The 18,727-nt window shown below is 47.8% G+C and overlaps 1 protein-coding gene across 4 annotated transcripts; it reads left to right on the top strand.

Annotated features, from left to right (window-relative positions):
- The first annotated feature begins 915 nt into the window (after nucleotides 1-915).
- On the top strand, nucleotides 916-15,639 carry LOC308679252 (serine/threonine-protein kinase ULK3-like). 4 transcript variants are annotated; one of them, XM_081346844.1, is made up of 16 exons: nucleotides 916-1,068; nucleotides 2,427-2,567; nucleotides 2,894-3,014; nucleotides 3,312-3,416; nucleotides 3,700-3,843; nucleotides 5,430-5,512; nucleotides 5,809-5,964; nucleotides 6,596-6,701; nucleotides 7,942-7,982; nucleotides 8,858-8,960; nucleotides 10,255-10,319; nucleotides 11,792-11,870; nucleotides 12,154-12,194; nucleotides 13,563-13,610; nucleotides 14,183-14,249; nucleotides 15,169-15,639. In XM_081346844.1, exons 1-16 carry the CDS (start codon nucleotides 967-969, stop codon nucleotides 15,183-15,185), a joined length of 1,419 nt encoding a protein of 472 aa, XP_081202970.1. In that variant the 5' UTR covers nucleotides 916-966; the 3' UTR covers nucleotides 15,186-15,639. The 4 variants fall into 4 exon arrangements, 3 of the variants coding, with proteins under 3 accessions (XP_081202970.1, XP_081202969.1, XP_081202971.1); XM_081346843.1 differs by having other exon boundaries at nucleotides 3,309-3,416; XM_081346845.1 differs by lacking the exon at nucleotides 916-1,068 and adding an exon at nucleotides 1,483-1,794 and having other exon boundaries at nucleotides 1,836-2,567; nucleotides 3,309-3,416.
- Nucleotides 15,640-18,727: the final 3,088 nt, after the last annotated feature.

Genomic DNA, 18,727 nt, shown 5'->3' with positions numbered 1-18,727 from the left:
TTATGCCTAAAGCAGGACTACAACTCTCCGTCTCCTGGTGATTGGCCCAAAGTCACCCAGCCACCTTTTATGCCTAAAGCGGGACTGGAACTCTCGGTCTCCCGGTGATTGGCCCAAAGTCACCCAGCCACCTTTTATGCCTAAAGCGGGACTGGAACTCTCCGTCTCCCGGTGATTGGCCCAAAGTCACCCAGCCACCTTTTATGCCTAAAGCGGGACTGGAACTCTCCGTCTCCCGGTGATTGGCCCAAAGTCACCCAGCCACCTTTTATGCCTAAAGCGGGACTGGAACTCTCCGTCTCCCGGTGATTGGCCCAAAGTCACCCAGCCACCTTTTATGCCTAAAGCGGGACTGGAACTCTCCGTCTCCCGGTGATTGGCCCAAAGTCACCCAGCCACCTTTTATGCCTAAAGCGGGACTAGAACTCTCCGTCTCCCGGTGATTGGCCCAAAGTCACCCAGCCACCTTTTATGCCTAAAGCGGGACTAGAACTCACTGTCTCCTGGTGATTGGCCCAAGGTCACCCAGCCGGCTTTCATGCCTAAAGGGGAACTAGAACTCACCATCTGCTTAGCGATCTGCTTAAAGTCACCTAGCCGCCTTTCATGCCGAAAGTGGAACTGGAACTCACCGCCTGCCTCTCCTGACCTCTAACCGGGTGCCTTCCCTCTCCTGGCTCCAAACCGGCGCCGGGGGCTCCCTGTCCGTCTCTACCCCGGAGCAAGTCTCCCCCCCACCCCGCCACCCCGTCGGGGAAGCCCGCAGAAGCGGCGGGGCGGCGGCTGCCAGCCGGTTGTTGCGCGCGGGGCGGCTGCGCTCCCGGGCGCCCGGCTGGCTCGGCTCTGCCCAGCAGGAAGCGGAGCGGGAGGAGCCTCGTCCGCCGCCTCCTCCTCCTCCAACTCCTCCTGCGGGAGACCCGGAGAGCCCGGCCCGGCCGCCTGGCCTCTGCCCGGCGCTGCGCGGCGATGGCCGGGACCGGCTGGGCGCCTCCGCAGCTGGAAGACTTCCTGCTGACCGAGCGGCTGGGCAGCGGCACCTACGCCACCGTCTTCAAAGCCTACCGGAAGGTAAGGCGGGGCCGGGCCGGAGCTGCCTCTCGCCTCGGCTTGGTGGGCTCCGAAGTGGAGCCTCCCCAGCGCCGGGAAGTCTACCTGGAAGGAGCTCAGCCGCGCGTCGCTCCTGGCGCTGGCTGGGTTGTGCGGGGTGCGGGCGCGCAAAGGGAGGGAAGCCAGCCGGACAGGAGTTGGTGGGGGTGGGGGAGATGATGGAGACCCCCACACACACACACACACACACACCACCTTCCTTCTGGGGTTTCCTAAAGGTTGTGGTCTTGGGGTGGAGTGTGTGTGGGGGTCTCTTCCCCCTTTGGGAAAATTAGGGTGGACCCCCTTCCCCGCCCCCCCAAAAAAAGGAGAGCGTTCTGGAGCGCATGGATGATCGGGTGGATCGGGTGGGAAATGAAAGTGGACGCATGCCTGGAATGGTGCAGGATGGCCCAACGGAAGCAGTGAAAGGCTGCTGCATTTTTCATGAAAGCCCCCCCCCTGCAAAAAAAAAACCCTATTATTTTGTTAGCACCTGAAAGATAAGGAGGAGCAGAGGGGCATCTATTTATTAAATGTATTTATTTATGAAATTTTTATTCCAACCCATCTCCCCTACAAGTACCCAGAGTTTTGTTTTTTTAAAAAAAAATTATAGCTAAAAAATATAAAATATCCAAGGTTAAAAAAATATTTTAGAAAGCTAACAAATATAAAATAACCTAGGTTAAAAAACATTACAAAAGGGTTAAAATATAAAATACCCAAGGTTAAAAATGTTTTAAAAGCTTAAAAATATAAAATACCCAAGGTTAAAAAAATGTTTAAAAAGCTAAAAAAAATATAAAGTACCCCAGGTTAAAAAAATATTCTCAAAGCTAAAAAATATAAAATACCCAAGGTTAAAAAAAATGTTTAAAAAGCTAAAAAAAATATAAAGTACCGTAGGTTAAAAAAATATTCTCAAAGCTAAAAAATATAAAATACCCAAGGTTAAAAAAATGTTTAAAAAGCTAAAGAAATATAAAGTACCCCTGGTTAAAAAAAATTTTTAAAAAACTAAAATATATAAAATACCCAGGGCTAAAAAACATTTTAAAAGCTAAAAAATATAAAATATCCAAGGTTAAAAAAAAATTAAAAGCTAAAAGATATAAAATAACCAAGGTTAAAAAAAAATTAAAGCTAAAAAATATAAAATATATTTTATATTTAAAATATATAAAATATAAAATACCCAAGGGGGGGAGGGGTTGTTAAAGATAAAATGTATTGAAAAACTTTTCAATTAAAAAAAAAGCATTTTAAAAAGCTAAAAAAATATAAAATAAAAACCTTACTAGAAAATTCCAAACTCTTTCCCTTTTCTGCCTTGTTAGAAAAACTCCCGGGAAGTGGTGGCCATCAAATGCGTGAGTAAGAAGAATCTCAACAAGGCCTCTGTCGAAAACCTGCTGACCGAAATCGAAATCCTCAAAAACATCCGGCACCCTCACATTGTGGAGTTAAAGGACTTCCAGGTGCAAATCAGAAAGGGGGGGGGCTTTTGGTGTGAGGACTAGTCGTAAGTCTCTTTTTTCCAGTGCCGTTGTAACTTGGAACGGTTGTTATAAGTTGAGGACTACTAGCTAAGGCTCTGCAGGCATTTCCTTGACCCAGTTAATTAGAGCACCACCTCCTAAGACTGGCGGTGCAATTCTCAGCAATAACTCCCACTGGGGCTAGGTATCGCCCAAATTGCCTCCATAAGGACTAGAAACTTGGGGGGGGGAGAGGTTGGCTCAATGGGAATGGGAAAGTAGATGTGCTTTTGATAAACTCGATGGATTTTTCCCCTCTTTTTTAGTGGGACAAGGAATACATCTACTTAATCATGGAATATTGTGCTGGAGGTGACCTGTCCCGTTTCATCCGTAGCCGGAGGATTCTTCCCGAAAAGGTGGCTTGTATATTTCTACAACAACTGGGTGAGGAATACGGAGAGAAACTTGTGGACTTCAACTCCCAGAATTGCCTGTGGCTGGCTGGGGAATTCTGGGAGTTGAAGTCCACATGTCTTAAGGTGGCCAAAGTTGGATACTTCTGGTTTAGAGCAGTGTTTCTTTAAGAGGGTTGAACTTCAACTTGCTGGCTGGGGAATTCTGGGAGCTGAAGTCCACCCCTCTGAAAGTTGCCTGAAGTTGAGAAGCACTGGCTTAGGCATCTAGTCCTCAAGGATATGGACGGTGACGGAGTGCATTTTCTTTCTTTTTTGTTCAAAGCAGCTTGTGCCTTGAAATTCCTTCACGATAAGAATATCTGCCATCTGGACCTCAAACCTCAGAATATCCTATTGAGTTCCTTGGAGAAATCTCACCTCAAGCTGGCAGGTGGGGGAAGGGCCGGAACATCCGCCTAAGGCTCTGCTCAATTTCTTATTAACATCCCTTAACGTGGATTTTGCTCACAAGCAACAAAATCGGTAGGGTTTGACTTTACCATGTCGGTCGTAAACGCGAGGAGCAGCCATAAAGCACTTTTTCGAGAGTCCCCAAATGATTGGCAAATGAATGACCATACCTTGAGGTCCACACGCACATCATGATTTCCCCGGGATGCAGGGATGAATCCTGCTTTGGAGACATTTAATCAACGCTCCCTCTTTCTCCCTAGATTTTGGATTTGCACAGCACATGTCCCCCAGGGACGAGAAGCACGTGCTGCGAGGTTCGCCTCTTTATATGGCGCCAGAAATGGTGTGCAGTCGGCAATACGATGCTCGGGTAGACCTGTGGTCAGTGGGCGTGATCCTCTATGGTAAGATAAGATGATAAAATAAGAGGATAGGATAGGACTGTGGTGGCGAATCTATGGCACCCGTGCCACAGGTGGCACGCACAGCTCTCTCTGTGGGTACGTGTGCCATCACCCCAGTCCTAGGCCTTCAGCTGGGTTTTATAAAATCTTTTCGCTTTAGGCCTCCATCACCGTGTACAAAAAAAAAGATTCAATCAATCAATCAATTTCAACTTTCCGCGGGGAAAAAAAGATCTCGCAAAGTTGGAATTGATGGATTGAACTTTTTAGTCCCACCCAGTCTGCCATTACCACTGCAGCCACGCCCACCCAATGGGCCACACCCACCCAATGGGCCACGCCCACCCAGCACCCGACGATACACAGGTGGGTTTTGGGTTGCAGTTTGGGCACTCGGTCTCTAGAAGGTTCGCCATCACTGGGATAGGATAATAGAATGATTAGGAGAGGAGAGGAGAGGAGAGGAGAGAGGAACAGGAGAGGAACAGGAGAGGAGAGGATAAATAAGATAAGGTAAGATAGGATGGGATAAGATGGGATGGGATGGGAGGAGAGGATAGATGATAAGAAAATATAGATGAGATAGATAAGATAGATGATAAGATGAGAGGATAGGATAGGATAGATAAGATGATGTGGTAAGATAGATAAGATAAGGATAAGGATAAGATGATTAGATAAGATAACCTGTATTGTCACTTTGTTCTGTGGACACACTGGCACACGTTAAAAATGAAACATATATATATATATATATATATATATATATATATATATATATATATATATATATATATATATATATATATATATATATATATATATATATATATATATATATATATATATATATATATATATATATATATATATATATATATATATATATATATATATATATATATATATATTTGAGGGGCTACCATAAAGGGGGTGTCAACCTATTCTCCAAAGCCCCTGAAGGCAAGACAAGCAGTAACGGATGGAAACTAGTCAAGGAGACAAGTCACCTAGAACTAAGGAGAAACTTCCTGAGAGTTAGAACAATTAACCAGTGGAACAGCTTTGCCTCCAGAAGTTGTGGGTGCTTCAACACTGGAAGTTTTGAAGAAGAGATTGGACAACCATTTGTCTGAAACGGTCTAGGGTTTCCTGACTGAGCAGGGGGTTGGACTAGAAGACCTCCAGGGTCCCTTCCAACATTTGTTATTTGTTAAGTTCATCTTCAGTGACAGGGGAGTGTTATTAATCCAGTCTTCCCACCACGGTCTATATTTCATAACGGAATTGCAAGCTCAGGCCACAAAAACCAGGCAAATTGGAACTCTCTCGGCTAAAGATCGTAGAATTGTGAGCTTTTTGATGCTGTCTGGACTAGGTGGTGTTCTTGCGGATGTTTCATTACCCAACTAGGGGACATCCTCAGTGCTAAGAAGGGAGTGGGGCTTGCAGAGTGGAGGAAAAGTGATTTGAAAGCAGGGGTTGTGGCTTCGTTCCCTGCAGCTTCTGCAGGATTCCTTCAGACGTCTCCACAAGACCTCCGATCCTTAACCAGGTTACCTTTTTTCCATCACCACCCCTTTTAGAGGCTCTCTTTGGCCGACCTCCTTTCGCCTCCAAATCCTTTGCTGAGCTGGAGGAGAAGATCCGGAGCAGCCAGCCTGTTGAGGTAACCCTGCAAGGCCGCAGGTGGGGATGACTTTGTCGGTTGTCCTGTGAGTTTTACCGCAGGGGTTTGCAAGCTGCTTTCAATTCCCACCCCTTCCTCCCTGCATTTTTTTTTTCTGAGAAGAGATCCACGGGTTCCCCCGGATTCTCAAAGGGACCCAAAGCACAACTTTCCATCCACACCACTTCACGGAACATCTCATCAGCTACGCTACCCACTGAGTGACCGAAAATCTTCCTGATTAGAAGTGGGGTACCTTTAAGCCTTCCCCTGATTCTTCTACCTTTCCTTCCCAGCTTCCCAGCCGCCCCCGACTCTCCCCGGAGTGCCGGGATCTCCTGCAGCGTCTTCTGCAAAGGGACCCCCAGCAGAGGATCTCCTTCCAGGCCTTCTTTGCACACCCGTTTGTGGACATGGAGCACATGCCCAGTGCGGACAGTCTGGGGAAAGCAGTGAGTAGTGGCAAAGGGCCAAGTATGCGGGGGGGGGTGGTGTTTGTGTGTGTACGAATGAAGGGAAGGAAAGGGGACGGAGGGAGGGAGGGAAGGAAGGAAGGAAGGAAGGAAGGAAGGAAGGGGGGAGGGAAGGAAGGAAGGAAAGAAGGAAGGAGCAGGAAGGAAGGAAGGAAGGGGGGAGGGAAGGAAGGAAGAGGAAGGAAGGAAAGAAGGAAGGAAGGAGCAGGAAGGAAGGAAGGAAGGAAAAGAGGAAGGAAGGAAAGGAAGGAGAAGGAAGGAAGGAAAAGGGGAGGGAGGGAAGGAAGGAAAGAAAAGAGGAAGGAAGGAAGGAATGAAATAAAGGGAAGGAAGGAAGGAGGGAGAGGTGTAGTTCAGCATTGGCAGATGGCTTACTATTACAGCAGAATCTAGATGGGTCTCTATTTACTAGCCCCCCCCCCTCGTAGAGTATAAAAATCAATTCTTCCTCTTCCTCACAGTTCAGTGAATTTTGGAGGCCTCCCTCTGAGCCACCTCCAGAGGTTATCTGGCTGGGGCATTCTGGGAGTTGAAGTCCACAGATCTTAAAGTTGCCAAGGTTGGACCCCCTTGGCCCACAATCTCTTCTCTTAACGTTGTTTCTTTACAGACCAAGCTTGTCACGGAGGCGGTCAAGAAGGACCAAGAAGGTGACATGACCAGCGCCCTTTCGCTCTACTCCAAAGCTCTGGAGTACTTTGTCCCTGCCTTACGTTGTGAGTAGCCCAGTTGTTCTTTGCTTTCCCCTTCCTTCTTTCCTCTAGAGTAAGTCAACCCACTCTGAGTAAAAACAAAGTGCTCCGGAGGGCAGGACAAGAAATAATGGGTGGAAGCTTATGAAAAAAAAAACATCTAAACCTAGAATTGAGGAGAAATTTCCTGACAATGAGAAGTTGTGGGTGCTCCATCACTGGAGGGTTTAAAGATGAGATTGGACAACCGTTTGGCCAGGATGGTATAGGACAGGGGTAGGCAACCTCGGCTCTTTTATGACTCGTGGACTTCAACTCCCAGAATTCCTGAGCCAGCCGTGCTGAGGGGAAAGGGAGAGGTTTCCATGCTGAGCCATGCGGGCTCAGGAATTCTGGGAGTTGAAGTCCACCAGTCATGAAGGGGCCATAGTTCCCTCATGCTGGCTCAGGAATTCTGGGAGTTGAAGTCCACAAGTCATCAAAGAGCTGAGGTTGCCTACCCCTGGTATAGGATCTCCTGCCTTGGGCAGAGAATTGGACTAGAAGACCTTTAAGGTCCCTTCCAGCTCTGATTCTTTGTTCTATGAAGACCTGAATTTGGGTCTGGGGGAATCAATTTATTTTCACTTGGGACCAGCCTCTTCCCGACTTTGTTCATTTCTTGCTGCCCAAACATATTCTCCCAAGATTTTGTCCGTCTCCACCTGATTTTCATTTTCCCAGAATCCGCTTCTTTGCTTGTTTCGACGCTGGCTGGCAAAACCACCCTTAAAAGGGGCTGGCAAAGCCATCAAAAGGTAGCCCTTGACTTATGAGCTACTGGAAGCTACTTACGACCGAGATTCAAAGTCCTGCCAGTCACACACACACACACACCTCTCTGGGAGTCACATGACCAAACGTCAGGTGCTTCACAACCAGGCCACATTTATGCCCATTGTTTAGCATCCCAGGGTCATGTGACTGTGTCTTATAAGGTGTTTTCCCAAAAAAGGGGGCACTGACGTCCGGTTTTCAGCAGACCCCCTCCCTAGCAAACCCTCGGCTCGCTTAACGACTGCCGCCTGTCCTTAATGAGCACTGCAAAAACAGGTTGTAAAACCAGATCTTTTGCATGATTGGCCCGTTTTGTGACCGTCACGATTGGCAGGCTCCATTACGGTCGCAAGTATTCAAATTATGGTAAGGCTTCGTCCGCTTTGCCTCTCAGTGTAATAACGCAGCCTGCCTTGCCCACTTCTTCCATCTCCCTTATTGTCTTCAGATGAACAAGACGCCCAGCGGAAGGAAGCGATCCGATCCAAGGTTAGTCGAATGTCCAGGTTCCAACTGACCTGATGGCTAATTTTTCAGGCAGACTTTTGGGGTAGGTGAAAGTGCTCCTTTGCAAACAGGGTTAGGCCAGGATTTCTGCCTTAGGCAAAGAAGATAGGTGGGACCCACCAGCATTTTTTCCCAATAGGCCTCTCTTGGGAAGCCATGTCTGAAAAGCAGTTAGCCTTGAAAGCGAACTCAGGGTCAGCAAAATAAATTTTACTGCTAGGCAAACTCCTAATAAAATATAGGCTAGTTTGCTATCCTGATAAGCACACCAATATTCGTTTTTTTGGGGAAATGCGTATTCTGTCTTACTGATAAAGGAGCCCCAGTCGTCAAAAAAATACAGCAAACACATTTATTCGGGCAAAGTAGTCAGAATTAAATCCAGCTGGGAATAACTCGGAGCAACAGTTTCCCCTCATTCCTCTTCAGCTTTTAGCAATGCCAAAATCCAGGTTTCTCAGCCTCAGCATCTTTAAGACAGGTGGACTTCAACTCCCATAATCCCTCATGGCTGGCTGGAGAGTGCTGGGAGTTGAAGTCCGCCTGTCTTAAAAGCCTCCACAGTTAAGAAACCGAGGATCCCACTGCAGTTTACCAATGTGTCAATCTCAGAAACAGCCTATCTTATTAGCAGTGTTTCACCTCAAGGGCCCTTTGGCTGTGCCGAGCCCCAGTTTATTGCTTTATTTCAAGAAGCGAAACAGGCACCATTCATTTGCGAGGTGCCTACTTTGGTGCAAAGCCATAAAAGCTCTCCTTTTTTATTTTTATTGTTATTTTTTTATATATATTCTGCTTCTGCTTCCTAGTCGGCGTCAGATGTTTTGTCTTTGTGTCCTGTTTCCCCTCTTGCCCAGGTGAGCGATTACATCTCACGTGCCGAGCAGCTCAAGGCGCTGGTAGCATCGGACAACAAAGCCCTTTTGCAAAAAGGCTGCCCTGCACGGGACATTTTAAAAGGTAAATTTCTAAGGGAGAGAAGCCAAAGAAGGTAAGACCATGAAATGCCTGAAATAGCGTATTGTTGATAAGGCTTAAGTCAGGCTCTCCAACCTTGGCCACTTTAAGACTTGGGGACTTCAACTCCCAGAATTCCCCAGCCAGCCGTGAGGAATTCTGGGAGTTGAAGTCCAGCTCTCTTAAAGCGGCCGAAGGTTGGACTAGGAAGACCTCCCAAGGTCCCTTCCAGCGCCATGCCTCTATGATAAAACAAGGATCTGCTGCAAAATGATGCCGGGTGCCAATCCTGCAGGAGTGTCGTCAGCCACCAGAGGGTGCTGCTCCACAGCTTCCCTTTCTCCAAAATCCAGATATTTCCCCCTGAGCTTTATACTATTTATACTATTTTTGCACAGAGCTGGCAAAAGGAAGAGCATATTGTGTTTACCTACATTGCTGTAGGTTTCCAAGACAGCGGTCAGGGTTTTTTTAGGGTGTGTGTGTGTGTTGTGGTTGCCCAAGAATCTTTTCTTTGGCAAAAAAAGGTGGTACAATCAAGCGTGGCTTGCTTAATGACCGCCTTGTTTAGCAATGGAAATTCTGGTCCTAGCTACAGTCATAAGTCGAGAATTACCTGCATACGAAAACCTTGCCCTCTGTCAACTGTCCGACTAGTACAGCGGCTCCCGACCTTTTCTATACCCCGCGCCCTTAGAACGCTTCTGATATATTCTCGCACCCCTTATAAAGGTTCGAAATAATGATGACGAATTGTACATGCACACCATAATTTTGAATAGCCAAGTTTTCCCACCTCCTAGAATATCGTCTCGCACCCCCGGTTGGGAACCCCTGGACTAGCGAAACCCTAAAAAGGAATCTTCCAAGGCTTTGGAATGCCATAAAATATAAGCTTTATTGAATACAACATCTCGGAATTGAAGAAGCAAAACCGGCTCCGGTTTTCCCGTGTGAAAAATTGCCCGAGTTCAGCCATAGCTTCCCCTTACCCGCTCCCACCGGGTGTTCCCATTGTCCAATCATCGAACTTCGTTTTATTATGGGAACGGTCCACTTCTCCGCCAAGCACCTGTTTTAGCGACTTTGGCGTTCATGCGGGCTCTCCCTCTCCCTGAACGGCTTCTTGGGGTCCCCTTTGGGATCCCCTTTCCTCCCTCCCCCTCCCCCCTGTTTCTATGGCAAGCTGATTAGCGGTAGAAGTTAGCAGGCATCCTAGCCGTTCAACCTTGGCATCCTGGGAACTTTATCTTAACGTTTACTCAGCTGCAAAACTTGTCTTCCTCTGTTGTTCCAGAGATGTCCAAGAAGAAGCCTCGGCTTTATGCTGCTCTGGAGGTCGCCTCTGCCGCTGTGGCGAAGGTCAGCTGCTGGGGGCGGGGGGTCAGGGAGGGTTGCCGTGGTTGAACCAGGGAGCACGCAGGGACTCTGCGCTCGAAGGCAGAGAACGAGCTGCAGTCCCAAACAAGCAGGGTGGTGACTTCTGGGAGATTGTGGAAGGCTGGGGGAGAGTTAGCAGAATGACAGAGCTGGAAAGGACCTGGGAGGTCTTCTAGTCCAACCCTCCTCAAGCAGGAAACCTGATCCCATTTCAGAGAAGCGGCTGTCCAGTCTCTTCATAAAAACCTCTTAACGATAAAGGGGGCAGGCAGGCAGGAAGGAAAAGAAAGAAGTAGAGAGAGAAAGAAAAAGAGAGAGCGAGAGAGAAAGAAAGAAAAAGGAAACAGGAAAGGAAGGAAAAGAAAGAAAAAGAAAGGAGGAAAAAGCAAGAGAGAAAGAAAAAGAAAGAAAGAAAGGAGAAGAGGGGGAAGCAAGAGAGAAAGAAAAAAGGAAAGAAGTGAAAGGAAAGAAAGGAAGGAAGGAAGAGAAAGAAAGAAAAAGAAAGAAAGGAAAGAAAGAAAGAAAGAGAGAAAGAAAGAAAGAAAGAAAGAAAGAAAGAAAGAAAGAAAGAAAGAAAGAAAGAAAGAAAGAAAGAAAGAAAGATAACAGAGTTGGAAGGGATCTCAGAGGTCTTCTAGTCCAACCCCCTGCTTAGGCAGAAGACCCTATACCATTCCAGACAAATGGCTGTCCAGTCTTTTCTCAAAAACCTCCAGCGACGGAGTCCCCACAACCTCTGGAGCCAAGGCTTCCCATTGATTCACTGTTTTCACTGTCAGGACGTTTCTCCTTATTTCTAGTTTCCTGCCTTCGGGCGTTTTGGAGAATAACCCTAACCCTTAATTAAGCCCCTTAAACGGCCCTCCGTCCCAAAAGCCAAATAAGGACCAAATATTGTAAGGGCTCTGAAGGATGTGCTAAACCACACTTGGGATGGGAGAAGAGTTTCAGCGGGACTTTTTTTTTTTCTTTCCACTCTCAATCCTGTCCAGCCAAGTCCGTGCAACACACACACACACGCTCACACACACATGTACACACAGAGCCTGTTTGCCTTTGCAGTCCGCTCGAGTGCCAGTGTGTTCAATTGCATTCAGAAAGGAATCCGCTCCCCGTAAACTCAGCATTCAGCGCATGAAGAGATCCTATTTTTTCCGCTTCCTAAAATCGCCTGGCTTTCATTTTATCCGATGACCCCATATTTTTCCCGGAGGGGAGGGGAGGGGAGGGGCAGGGGGGAAAGAGGTGAGGAAGGGAAGAAAATTTTTCTTTCTCCATACCTTCCTCCCCGTGTGGGTCATTTTCTGGCCTCTACTTTGATTAAAAGTGGAAGCGGTGTGTGTGTGTGTGTGTGTGTGTCGATTCATATAGAGCTGGGAGGGAATATTTGTAACCCGGGGTTGAAGAAGTCCTTGCATCCATCAGGGATTCAGCTTGTTATCTCTCGTCTCCAGGAAGAAGAAGGAAAGGAGGACAGTGAAACACTGGAGTTGTATCAGCAGAGCTTGGGCGAACTGCTTCTGATGCTGGCTGGTGAGTGAAAAGTTCGCTGAGGGACGCCAGGAAGAGGCTGGAGGACAGGAGAAAAGGGTTGAAGGTGGCCAGCCGTCCCTTCTGCTGCACATCGGCTTAGCGGTGAGGTCAGACTTGATCTTAGCGCATAGGACTACCATTTCAGACCAATGGCTGTTTGTCTGAAATGGTCTAGGACAGGGGTAGGCAACCTTGGCTCTTTTACGACTCATTATCTTTTTTTATTTCTTAAGCAATCAAATACTCTTTATTCTCTTTCCCCCCCCCCACACCCTAAATTCAGCGGAACCTGCCGGAAGAAGACGGGAATTGCTACACGCTGAGGTAGAGTATGGCTCTCTCCTTGGAGTGGAATCTGGGTCCCAGAGAACAGGAAGGGCTGTTTCCTCCGAGGGAAAACTTCTGAGTCAGGAGAACCACACTTCCAAGAGCACAAACCTGGCTTTTGCTATCGTTGGTTGAACAGGGAGGCGTCAAACGTCTGAATGCGCACCGTAGAATGAAGAAAACCTTGCATGTAGCGAAGTTGCTTTTGTGAAAAGGCAGCTGGATTTTTTTTGTTTGTTCTTTCTTTGAAAACATTTTGCTTGTCATCCAGGAAGCTTCTTCGGTTCCAATTAACTGGTGAGGAATGGGAAGGCCTAAAGGGAGAATTGGGAGTGATGGATGAAAACTAATCCAGGAGAGAAGCAACCTAGAACTAAGGAGGAATTTCCTGACAGTGAGAACAATTAACCAGTGGAACTACTTGCCTCCAGAAGTGGTGAATGCTCCAACACTGGAAGTTTTAAGAAGAGACTGGACAGCCACTTGTCTGAAATGGTGTAGGGCAGTGATGGCGAACCTTTTGGAAACCGAGTGCCCAAACTGCAACCCAAAACCCACTTATGTACTGTCAGATGCTGGGTGGGCGTGGCTGCGGTGGTAACGGCAGACTGGGTGGGACTAAAAATTTCAATCAATTCCAACTTTGCGAGATTTTTTTTCCTGTGAAAACTTGACATTGATTGATTTTTTTTTGCACACGGCGGCGGAGGCCAAAAGCAAAAAGGTTTTATAAAACCCAGCTGAAGGCCTAGGACTGGGGCGACAGTGCGCGTGCCCACAGAAAGGGCTATGCCTGCCATAGGTTCGCCACCATGGGTGTAGGGCTTCCTGCTTGAGCAGGGGGTTGGACTAGAAGACCTCCAAGGTCCCTTCCAATTGTGTTATTCTGATTTATATTCTTTCCAGTCAGCAGGTCGTTATAATTGGTCATTAAGGTGCTAATGTCGGCTGACTGCAAGGAATATAAATCCTTCCATTCCCCACCGGTTAGTTAGAACTGAAGAAGCTTAGACGAGCAGCGAAATGTTTTCAAAGTGAAAAACCTTTTGGAAAAAGCACTTTGGGGGCAACCATGACCTGGATGATCGATACCGCAGACATCGTGTCTTGTGTATGTGTTTAGCAATGGAAGTGTCTCAAATCGCATCCACGCCAGGCCGATGGGCTTCCCAAGTGCTCCTTGGCCATTGAGAGATGGACAGGGCTGTCTTGATGGACCCAGAGGTTGGTCCCACAAGATTCTTCTGGTGTCCTATTAGGACTGATGAATGGACGACCATTCAAGGACCCTTCCTGCTGTCCCAAAGGATTTGCACTCCATGAAAACGGCAATTGCAAAACCTGAGATTGTGTTTGTCTTGGCAGATCCAGACACTGATGGCCCGAGCAGAGTATCTGAAAGGACAGATCAAGGTAGGAGAGGTTGGGGGAGGGGAGAACGAGGAGGGGAAAGAGAGCTGGCTTCTGTCGACCTGCAAAGTAAGAGACGCCTCCAAACATTGAGCAGAGGCGATTGTGGGAATAGGTGCGGTGGTACACGGGAGTCTAAGCCTAAGGAAGAGTGTGGGAGCTTAAACATGGGAAGGCCTGAACTCAGCTCCTAAGTAAATTCTCCTGTCTAAGGAATTTCTCCCCCCCCCCGCCCCTTTGAGGTTAAATCCCTTGCCTCCCTTTGCATTCTGGGAAATGGCCCTTGCACCTCCCTTTGGCTTCTGGATTCAAATCCTAGCTATCTCCCATGCTTGGCTAAGGGTGCGCGTGTGAATGTTGGTACCCGAAAGGGACGGCAGGACGTCGGAGGCTGCTCCGTTGCCTTTGTGGCTTCTTTCTGGGGATGCCCGGAATTTCATCTGCTCTGCCAGGAGGAGCTTTCCGTTGGGCTAGCCGAGCTGTCATGATGGCATTGAGGACTAGGGGAGGCCCCGGGAGGGCAGATTGTAGCTGCCAGGAATCTTAGGAAACGCCCGGCTCTCTTTTCCTTGTAGATCAAGGAATCCCAGTGGGAAGCTGAGTCCATTGGAAATGAGGGCCTTTCGGATTCTGTAAAAAACTGTAAGTCTGGTCCCTTCCCTTCCCTTCCCTTCCCTTCCTTCCTTCCTTCCTTCCTTCCTTCCTTCCTTCCTTCCTTCTTCCCTTCCCTCTCCTTCCCTCCCTCCCTCCCAACTTTCTTCCTCTCTCACTGTCTCCCTTTTTCCTTCCTTCCCCTTTTCTTTTCTGTTCCTTCCTTCCTTCTTCCCTCCTTTCTCTCTCTCTCTCTCTCTCTCTTTCTTTCCTTTCTCTCTTCCTTCCTTCCTTCCTTCTTCCCTCCTTCCCTCCCTTCTCACTGTCTCCCTTTCTCCTTCCTTCCCGTTTTCCTTTCTGTTTCTTTTTCCTCCCTCCCTCCCTCCCTCCCTCCCTCCCTCCCTCCCTCCCTCCTTCCTTCCCTTTTTCCTTCCTTCCTTCCTTCCTTCCTTCCTTCCTTCCTTCCTTCCTTCCTTCCTTCCATACCGTGCCCTACATTGGATAAGTGTTGACGTAGAGAACCAGGTTGGTGTAGCAGTGAAGGCACCAGGCTAGGAATCGGGAGATCGTGGCTTCTAGCCCCTCCTTAAGCACGAAGCCCCTGGGCGACCTTGGCCCAGCCCCTCTCGCTGCCTTAGAGCGAAGAAGGCAAGCCGCTTCCAAATGACCTTGCCAAGAAAACTTAGCGACTGATCCAGGCTGTTGCCAGGAGAGAAAAAATTGATTCCAAGAGATCAATTTTGAGCCAGCTATTTAGAACGTCAGGTTTAAACTTTGCTAAAACTAATTTGAAAATAGCATTGTTGGGGTTATTTTTTTAATGATTTCATTTTAGGCTTAATCCAAATTGCTTTTCTCTCTCTCTCTCACTCTCTCTCTCTCTCTCTCTCTCTCTCTCTTACCTTTTTTTTTAATGGATTCATTTCAGGCTTAATCTAAATTGCTTTCTTCCCTTTCTCCCCTTTTTCAGCCTGTACTTTACAGTGACCCGTTGCCAGGAGCCGGCCTGGGGCCTTTCCATACCTCCACCAGCGAGCCGTGGACAATCCGAATTTACACCCCGTTGTTTTTGGGACTGGGACTAATTGTTGCCGATATAGAGCTGTGTCCCGCTGCAGATTCAGGCGGGCGGATGCTCTAGGGAACGTGAGGTTTTGTAGGCTGTCAATCTTGGCCTGGCGTGATTTATTTTTCCAGTTGGCAAAACTTGAATTTAAGTGAGTAACCTTAGAGGCTACCAGGCATTTTAATGGGCAGGGAATAAGCTCAGGGTACTTTTGCTGAAGGTATGTTGTGTACAGTAGTACACAATCCGAGATGTTTACAAGTGGGTGATGCCAGGATGAATCTCCTGGGTATTATCCCCACTGAGGAAAGATGGAGAAACTTATAGGGAGATGTCTTCATAAATTTATTTTCTAACACCTACAAGAGAGTTGGTGTTTATTCTGTTCCTTTTATTTATCATTGGGGGCGGGGGGGGGGGCGGAAACGAACCCATATCACTGGTTTTGGAAAGCAATTCCGTTTGAAATTTTGAATCCATTTGGAAAGCAACCTGGAGGTTTGAACCAGTTCAGAAAATCTGTGTGGTAGAAGGCAAACCATAGAATCCTACAGATTGAAGGGACCTTCTCAAAGGTCCAGTCCAGGGGTAGGCAACCTTGGCTCTTTTATGACTTGTGGATGCTGGCTCAGGAATTCTGGGAGTTGAAGTCCATGAGTCATAAAAGAGCCAAGGTTGCCTACCCCTGGTCTAGTCCAGGGGTGTCAAACTCAATTTCATTGAGGGCCGCATCAGCATTGCGGTTGCCCTCAGGGGGCCGGGTGGGTATGGCCAGGGTGGGCGTGGCCTGGGTGGGCGTGGCCAGAGTGCGTATGGCCAACTGGGTGGGCGTGGCCACCTCTACATCGTTCGCATCAAGGGTGCCTATGGGGGCCTGGGCAGGAGTGGGACAGATCTGAGGGTCTCTGGCAGAAGGAGGGTCTCTGGGCCAGGGCCAAGGCAGTGGGGACCGTTCCCTCCCTGTTTCCAGGATGGCTTCACGGGCCACATGAAACCACTTCACGGGCCGGATCCGGCCCCCGGGCCTTGTGTTTGACATGTCTGGTCTAGTCCAAACCTTTGACCAAGGCAGGAGACCTTATCATATCCTGGACTATAATAATGGCTGTCCAATTTTTTTTTTCTTGAAAACCTCCAGCAATGGAGCACCCAGGAGCCAAGCTGTTCCCTTGGTTCCCACTGTCGGAAAAATTTGAATTCGGATGTTTAAACTGATTTAGACCAAGTAGAAGATGGGTTATGTTCCACTAATGCAAAAACTACCTGGATTCCCCCCCCTCCCCCAATTATGCTCCACTCTGTCCTGTCCCATTCAACCACAGTAAGACAAAGAGTTTGTCCCCTACTCCTGAGCCACCCCAGTTTTATTTTGCAAAGTTCTTGCGGTCTCAGCTGTGACGGTGAGACAATGTGTGGTCCTCCCTCTCTTCTCCCCCATCAGCGATGCTCTCCGTGGCGTTCCTCCATAAACCAAGGCTTGAAGCAAAGGCTCAAGCAGCCCACATTAGCTCGGGGAGTGTGTTAGGAGTGCCATTCAATACAACGGTGGGCATCTGATTGGCATTGGAAGTGGGGGCTGGCACAGCCCTCCCCCCCTTTCACTACTGGGAAAGGCCCCAATCAGGCAGGGGTCACCAACTAGGGGGTGTCCAAGGCCGGCCAGGTGCAAAACTAGTTGGGGAATTCTGGGAGTCAAAGTCCAGCCATCTTAACAGTTGCCAAGTTTGAGAATCACTGCATCAAGACCTGATTGGGTTTTTGTTTATGATTTAAATCATAGTTTTCTGGAGCCATAGGGCACCATGGCCATTAACCAGGGTTTACAATCTAGCCTGGTTCACGCCACAGCCTTAGCGCAACTTATGAACCAAAGCAAACCAATCACCGTATCTTCAAGCAGCAAGTTAAGGACTTGAAATCATTTTTTTTCCCCAACGCAGAGAGCCTGCAAACTCAGAATCTTCATTTAGGCAGCTTATGGTGGGGCCAGGCAGGAGGCTGATTTGGCCACAGTTGTTTTTATTTTTTGTATATAAAAGAATGTATGCATCTTATAGCCAGATACTGAGCATTTAAAAGCTTCTTTCTCTTAAAGCACTTTCAAGACAACTACGGTATGCCTTTGGTTTCCTCCATTTCCTTCTGTGATCCAGTGGCCCTTTAAGGCAGGGGTCTTCAAACTTGGCCCTTTTATGACTTGTGGACTTCAACTCCCAGAATTCCTCAGCCAGGCACGCTGGCTGAGGAATTCTGGGAGTTGAAGTCCACAAGTCATAAAAGGGCCAAGTTTGAAGACCCCTGCTTTAAGGGATGAGGGCAGAGAGGTCAAAAAAGGCAAGATAGCTACTCTGATCTGCCTTCTAACCTGCCAATCAGTGGAAAAAACAAAGGAAATAGGATTATACCATCCCTAAATTGTACAAAACGATGTCTCTCTCTCTCTCTCCATCTCTTTCTTTTTCTCTTTCTCTCTCTCTCTCCATCTCTTTCTTTTTCTCTTTCTCTCTCTCTCTCTCTCCATCTCTCTTTTTCTTTCTCTCTCTCTCCTATCTGTAATCTCTTGGAATTATAACGTGTGTTTGTTCCAGTTACATAACTGAATGAAGGATAATAAAATGGACAAGGTGAAATTAAGTCTTTCTTCTTTTGGGACAAGGGGCTGAAACGGAATCTTTCGCATCACGTTCCTTCTCCGGTTACAATCGGAGCTGAACTTTTCAGAGGCCATTTGACTGTCACCTTCCTTGATTGTCTGAATGTTAGGGAAAAGAATAGCTCGCCTGCGTTGTTGGTTGTTGGAACGGACAGCTGGGCCTAATGTTTGCCCTCTTCCTGCAATCAGTAGTCTGAAAAAACGCAGGAAGCAGCAGACGAACGAAGAGACTGGACTTCAATTTCTCAGATTCGTGACCTGAGAAACTGTTAAGGTTTGATTTTTTTTCCCCTCCATCCACCAGGAAAAAAGCGCCAGGTTGCAGAATTGTCTTCCAAGGGCAGTCACCCTTTGTGTGTGTGTGTGTGAGACTACAGCGGTGTGATTCTCAGAGGGTCAGGTTGTTTCCTCCTGCATCCCAAATCTACCTTTGAGGTAGATCCTTGGTGCTCTCTGACTTTGGTTGTTTTCTTGTAGACGTTTCATTATTCATTATTCAGATTTAAGAGCCCACGTTGCACGTGTCGACCTGCTGACTCTGTGAACCGTCACCCATTCGCCAATGTGAATGAGGCAGAACGAGAGGGGAGAAATCCCCAAATTCCATGCTTCTTTTCATTTCGGTGAAGTTCACCTTGACTGGAGTGGGGTCCCCCCGGGTCTTGGTCCCTGCTGTCTTCAAATCACGGTTAGAGGCAACACATCCACTCTGGCCTGGCAGAACTGGGATGATCCTGGCCTATTTGGTGGCCTGTCTCCTCCGTTTTTCTCTGCCAGCTCTTGCATGAAAACGCAGGCTGTGACAGGGGA

The sequence above is a fragment of the Vipera berus genome, assembly GCF_964194415.1.
Source record: "Vipera berus genome assembly, contig: HAP1_SCAFFOLD_88, whole genome shotgun sequence".
Lineage (NCBI taxonomy): Eukaryota > Metazoa > Chordata > Lepidosauria > Squamata > Viperidae > Vipera > Vipera berus.
The sequence above is the reverse complement of the archived record's forward strand: the minus strand, read 5'-3'. Positions and strand labels throughout refer to the sequence as shown.